This window comes from Mirounga angustirostris, unplaced genomic scaffold, assembly GCF_029215605.1.
Source record: "Mirounga angustirostris isolate CCGP_5_RB_7025 unplaced genomic scaffold, mMirAng1.0.hap1 SCAF_6, whole genome shotgun sequence".
NCBI lineage: Eukaryota > Metazoa > Chordata > Mammalia > Carnivora > Phocidae > Mirounga > Mirounga angustirostris.
The window spans coordinates 113,648,377-113,654,751 of NW_026991714.1; the positions used below are offsets into that span (position 1 = coordinate 113,648,377).

Sequence of the window (6,375 nt, forward strand, 5' to 3'; positions counted from 1 at the left end):
AGGGAGCCAGTCCAGCTTGGGAAAGCTGCTCCAGGAGGAGATGCTGAGGTTGAAGGGGCCAGTGCTGACTCTAGGCTGTGGATGAGTCAGTGAGCAGGTCTGGAGGGGTCTGTATGGCTGGAGGAAGGGACAGGAATGGCAGGGAGGGAGGGAGGCAAGGAGGGTGCAGGCATGCTTGGGCAAGAGGGAATTGAAATTTTATGGAGGGCATGTCTGACTGGTGATATTAGACCACATTCCCAGAGGCACAGCCGGATCTAAGCTAGTTCTGTGTCTCCCAAGTCCAGAGCCTGGCGGGCGGTGGGTGCTCTGGAGACGGCTGTGGAATGAGTGAACGTATGCTGAGCGTGTTCTGTGTGTAAGGGGCTGATGCGTGGGGCCTCTCCCTATTCCCAGAGCCAGAGGTGGGAGTCGGAAAACCCCTTAACCCTTCACAGCTGCCAAGACTGAGTCCCAGAGACAGGACAGCTCAACCAGGCCAGGCCCGAGAGGGTGGGAAAGGGGGTGGGGGTGGGGAGTGGGAACCCAGAGTTGTTCTCAGCGTGTCCTCTGTTCATTGTTTGTTCATCTCACAGCCCTCCTTTGAGCCCCAGCTCTGTACCAAGGAGGCCCCAGTCCAGAGCAAGATGGATATGGACAGTTTTGGGAGGAACCAGGCTAGTATTTGCCAGTCAGGCTTTACTGGTTATTAAAATACTGCAGTACTCCTGTGCTCATTGACTAAGAGTTGCTGTCCCAAAGCCCCTGCCCCCAGTGCTGCAGTCCCACCCCAAGGTCCCGGCAGACTGGGCCTCTCCCCTGGGTTCCGCTCTTGCCACATAATGCAGCTTGTGTGGTGGATGGTCTCCAGGACCCTATGCTAGGGCTGGTTCTAATCGCTTGGTACCGGTTATTAGATATTTGCAGGGACATCTTGCAGTATAATGTGTGCTGATCTTGATTTGAAGTGTCTGGTGTCCTGTGACTGTTTTGCTCACGGCTCTGAGCCGTCAGGCAGCTGGGGCCGCGGCTGTCCCCCCAGTGTGCCTAGCACCGCGTGAGCCCACGGAGGTGCCCAGCTGAGGTGCTGCACATAGTTCAGCTCCATTCCCTCCCTCTCTCTCCTGCAGGCCGCCATGAGCACCAGCCGCCCCGAGCCGGGTGCCCGGCCCCCCCGGAGCCCCCGCCCACGGCCCCTGTCCCGGAGCTCTTCCAGCCTGCTGGGTGAAGGCCGGGGGCAGAGACCAGAGCTCCGCAAGAGTGCCAGCAGCACCGTGTGGCAGGCCCAGGCGGGTGAGGCCAGCGGCGGTCCGCCGGGCCCGGAGGAGGAGGGGCAGCCCGCTGAGAGCGTGGAGCGGGCACCGGCCTCCAGCCCCTGGCCCCGCACTGTGGGCCACCGGCGAGGCAGCACTGTGGGCAACGTGTCTACTGTGGGCGGCGGTGATCTGTGGCGCCTGAGGGCCCCCGGCGCCACCGCCATGCAGAGGAGCCACTCGGACCTGGTCCGTAGCACCCAGATGCGGGGCCACAGTGCCACCCAAAAGGCCAGCCTCAGCTGCTCGGCCCTTGGCAGCTCGCCTGTCCACAGGGCTCGGCTGCAGCCTGGCCGTACTTCTGGCCAGGGAGGCCAGGCCCCTGCGGGCCTAGAAAGGGACCTGGCTCCGGAGAAAGGGACTTCGAACTCAGCCTGGACACTGGGAGAGAGTCAGGTGAGGGTAACGCCCCTAGAGCTGGGAGGGACAGCTCCCCACAGCAGTAGCCCCCAGGCCGGGCCCAGAGGCACCGGGCAGCCGGCCACCACCTCCTGCCACACCCTGTCCCCAGCAGCTCTACTCTGTGGTATGAGGGAAGTGGGGACCAGTGCCTGCTGCCATGCCCTACCAGCCCCAGGGATCCTGGCCTTTCCCAAACTAGTGGCATCCGTGAGTGAGTCTGGGTTGCAGGCTCAGCATGGGGTGAAGTTCCAGTGCAGGTTACCTGGGGAGCTCCCTGGGCATTCCCACTGTTGTGCCCACCACCCTTGGGGTCCCACCGGGTTAGCCACAGAGCCTGGTGCCAGGACCAAGGATGTGTGGACCATGACCTCAGCCAGTGACTTGGCCCCTGTGTCGGCATCCTCTCTGTCAGCTCAGGATGCTGGTGTGCAGGCAGCGCCCATGGCAGTCTGCAAGGCTGTGGCCACCAGCCCGCCCCTGGAAGCCCCCGTGGCCCTGCACACATTCCCAGAGGTAACCCTGGGGGCCGGCCTGGAGGAGGCACCCTCCCCCGTGCGGGATGTGCGATGGGATGCCGAGGGCATGACCTGGGAGGTGTACGGAGCTGCAGTGGACCCTGAGGTGCTTGGCGTGGCCATCCAGAAGCATCTGGAGATGCAGTTTGAGCAGCTGCAGCGGGCGCCCCCCAGCGAGGACAGCCTGTCGGCGGAGGGCCGGAGGGGGCCGTTGCGAGCCGTCATGCAGTCCCTGCGGCGCCCCAGCTGCTGCGGCTGCCCCAGCGCGGCTCCCGAGTGAGGGGCCATGGCCCTCAGAGCCATCCTCGGCCCGTGGACTCAGCCGCAGGCCCGGGACACGGGGGGAGGGGGCGCCGTGATCCTTGGACCTGCTGGCGGCCGTGGACGTGTCTCCGCTGTTGGCAGCCTGGGGGTCTCCTGCTCCTCTCAGCTGGGCTGGTTTTGAAGGGCTTGACTCCCAAGAGCCATATCTCTGCAGATCGAGGCTCCGAACTTGGGGACAGACTTTCAGCACTGTGCCGAAGGGAGATCCCGATTCTTCTGTACAAATACTCGACGTTCTGTGTAGTCTCTCCTCAGAACTCTGCCATGATTTCCCCCGAGGACTCTTGGTGGCTTTATCGTAAAGCAGTGCTGAGCTATGACACATTCCTGACATGAAAGTTGGGGCCCCAAGTGACAGGGACTGGTTGGGTCTTTAGGGAAAGGCACTGACGTTGTTGCAGACCTTCTATGTGCCACAAACTGTGCTTGTCACCTTACCTTGTTGAGCGCCCACCTCTTTGCCCCGTTTCTGGATGAAACCTCGGATATTTGGCAAGGCTGTAGCTCACAGGCCTGGGCTGGCCTGCTGGAGGGGGTGGGCTAAGATTCAAAGCCAAGGCCGGCTGAAGGCTGTACTGTTTTCCCTGCAGCACATGGCTGGTCCGTGCAGTGCAGTCACGAAAGAGAAGAATTTATTGAGTCAGTATTCTGTGCGGGGTTCTGTGGATTCCTTGGGGAATGAGACAGGCTGTCTGCACTCTTGCTGAGCTGACAGCATGTGGGAGGTGGGGTACACATCAGGACCAGGGCACTGAGCATTACAGAAGGGCCGGGGGTGCTGCTAAGTGCCAGCCCCCTTGTTGGTCATTGTGTCAGGGGCTGGTCTCAAGAAGGGGAGAACGGGTAGCTCCTTAGCCCCAAATATGTTGGTAGTGCCTGGAATCCCACCATTGTCACCTCATTCCCATGGCTTAAGGATTTATTCTCAGCTGGTGCGGTCCTTGGAAGGAGGGAAGGGAGAAACGGATGGGAAAAGGGAAAGAGCCTGGGGTGGGGTCTTCCACCTGGTGGGAAATGGCCAGAGCTGGGAGGCCTGTGGGCCTGTTCTCCCAGCCCTGCCCCTGTGAGTTGAAATGGGCCAGGCAATGGGAGACCGGGGATCATGGGGTGAGGGAGCTCAAGACACAGACTTGGCATAGCCTGACTTCATTGCCTAAGGATCTCCCAAACTCCTATGGAGTTTGGGCACAGACTTGTGTCCTCATTCTGGGGCTTAGCATTGAAGATCCTAAGCTCCTAGGACAATCCACCAACCTACCCTTAAGAGGGAGCCAGGGTAGGGTGCTGCTCAGGGTCCCGTGGCTTGGGAGGGTGGAGTCCCGGCCCACATGCAGCCCTGCCCATGATCTGGCCCTGGCCTTCTTCTGCACTGAGGAACCCGGGACCTGCCAACTGGCTTACCTTTCCCCACCTCAAGGCCCCCCATCCTCACGCTGGTGGAAATGACTCCTGCAGCAGTGGGTTGACTTTTTAAAGCAGGGGTGACCCTCTAATGGGCCAAAGGAACAAGGTGAGGAAGGTATGCATGAGGGCAGAGTGTCTCCCAAGGCCCCAGGATGGGGCTTTCTTACCCCAAAACACGCCTTTCCAACTGTTGCTTAAAAATGAGAGCACGTCAGTACTGCTTCTGAGGGTGGGGCTGGGGCAAAGAGGGTTGGTGTGGGCAGGAGGGGACCTGATCTTCCCCCCCTGTTAAAATTCGATCAAGCAGGTTTTCATGCATTCATCGGCTCTGGGCACTGTGCAGCCTGGGGGCCTGGGCCTGTCTGTACCTCTGTGTGTTCTATGGGGCAGGTATATCACACTCGGGACGGTGACGCGCGTGGGTACCAGGCTGCCCTCATGCCTGGTGCTATACAGGGCCTCCAGGAGCCCCAGCTGTGGGGACACGAGACGGGATGAAATGGAGTGGGGAGGACACTATCACACAGGGCCACAGCTGAGCAGGGTCTTGAGGACACAGTGGGGCTGGGCAGGTGGACAGTGAGGAAAGGCACACCAGGCACACGGGACAGCCTGGTCAGAGACATGGAGGTGCCTGTCCTGCTCATGCCATGGTGAGTCACCGCAGTGCAGCTGTGTCGGGGTGTTTGTTGGGTTGGGAGACTGGCGAGGGTGTCCCCATGGTGAAGATCCAGGTGTGATTGAGGGAAGGGACTTCAGGGTTGCTGTGGAAAGGGTGGTGGGGCCAGATTTCATTTTAGAAGCATCCCTTTGGCTGCCACTGGAGAGATTAGTATGGAAGAGGTGGGAGGCAGGGGCCCCGGGGGATGTGGTGTGTGAGCCAAGGAGGGGCCTGTTGGGGAGATGGGAGCTGGGGCTTGGGCCACACGCGCACCTGCACACGCACACACATCCTGCAGTGGATTCGGAAAGGAGGAGGAGTTCCAGGAGGTTGAGGTTTCTCATTTGAACAAAAGGAGGTGAGGAGGCAGGTGAAGGGTCACATGCCAGGATATTTGGCTGGGACCAGTGAAACCCTTAAGAGACTTTCTCTGTCATATGCATATGCATTCTCTGTTCGGCTGATGGATGCCAAGCTGTACCGCTTCTAGGCTGTACCAGGCGTGCCAGGATGGCGGGCTGGGCTGGGCTGGGCCCTGAATGGGAAGGGCTAGCCAAACCTTCCACCCAACTCATCATGCCCGAGATAAATGTTTGCAGGGTGGTACTGGAATCCAGGTGTGTCTGGCCGTGGGGCTGTGCGTGGCTGGGGCCCCCATCAGACCCTCCTGGTTAGGCTTGCTGCCCTGGCCGTGGCCCCACAGGCCAGACTGCACAGCCTCGGCCAGTGGGCTTACCTAGAGGGACTGCAGCGGAATCCCTGAGTTTGCCCTGCAGAACGAACCCCTCACCCCCATCCCCTTGCCGTGGCCCCTCTCTGGCCAGGCCTGACCAGCTGTGGTTAGGGACTCAAGACATGGCCACCAGCTTAGTTTACAGATCTCCCCTCAGATTCCCGATGTCCGACCAGTCTCTCTGGGTCCCCTTCAGGCCCTGCCCTGGGAGGTGGTGGATTTCATTATCTGTACAGTTGTTTTGTTTTGAATTTGAAATAAAGTATTGGAGGTCAGAGCTTTGCCAGGGAAGGGTCCGCGGTCCTGGCTGGTCTTTTTTTTTTTTTTTTCTGGTAGGTTTTGTCTTTGGAGTATCCACCCTAGATTCTGAGCTCCCCCACCAGGCAGGAATCCGCCCCCTCTTCTCCAGGGACTCCTCCCTTCTGTCCATTGTTCTCTCCTTCCTGGCAGCCTTGGGGCCCCAATAGCTGAAGCCTGGCTTCCTGGAGCTTATCACCTCTGGGCGGGGCCAGGACACAAGGCACGCATCTCTTGCCAAGCCCCAGGCTGCCGTTACCCTCACAGGGAGTCCTAGTCCATCCTGAGGGAGAAGCCACTGCTGCCAGAGTGTAGGCTACTCCCCACCGGAGCTCACAGTGTGTACGGGGGTGGGGGGGTGGTTTGGAAAAGCAGAGATTGGTCCTGTCACACGGTGACATCGCCGCCCATATCCGCTGGATTGGGTCTCTGTCCCCAGAAGCGCTGCGTTCTTATTTCATGGGGGTCCCTTGGGGCCTTCTGAGTGCATATTCTGACACCTTGGACATTGTGTGTGGGGGCGCAGTGTAGACCACAGCTTAGTGGTCTACAATCTGAGTTCGAATCCTGGCTCTCATCCAAAGCCATGAGAGCTTGGGTGAGTTACTGACCTCGCTGTCCTCGATGTCCTCACGATGATATGATGAATCATGCCTCCTTCGTAGGCTTGCTCTGAGCATTAAATGGAATAACCCACATAAAGCAGCTGGTACCGAGTTGGGGCTCACCACATGTGCCAGTGTTGTG

The 6,375-nt window shown here is 59.8% G+C and overlaps 1 protein-coding gene across 1 annotated transcript; it reads left to right on the forward strand.

Moving 5' to 3' along the window:
• Positions 1 to 1,115: 1,115 nt before the first annotated feature.
• On the forward strand, positions 1,116 to 5,995 carry GPRIN2 (G protein regulated inducer of neurite outgrowth 2). Its single transcript, XM_045876247.3, has one exon. It carries the CDS (start codon positions 1,116 to 1,118, stop codon positions 2,487 to 2,489), a length of 1,374 nt encoding a protein of 457 aa, XP_045732203.2. The 3' UTR covers positions 2,490 to 5,995.
• Positions 5,996 to 6,375: the final 380 nt, after the last annotated feature.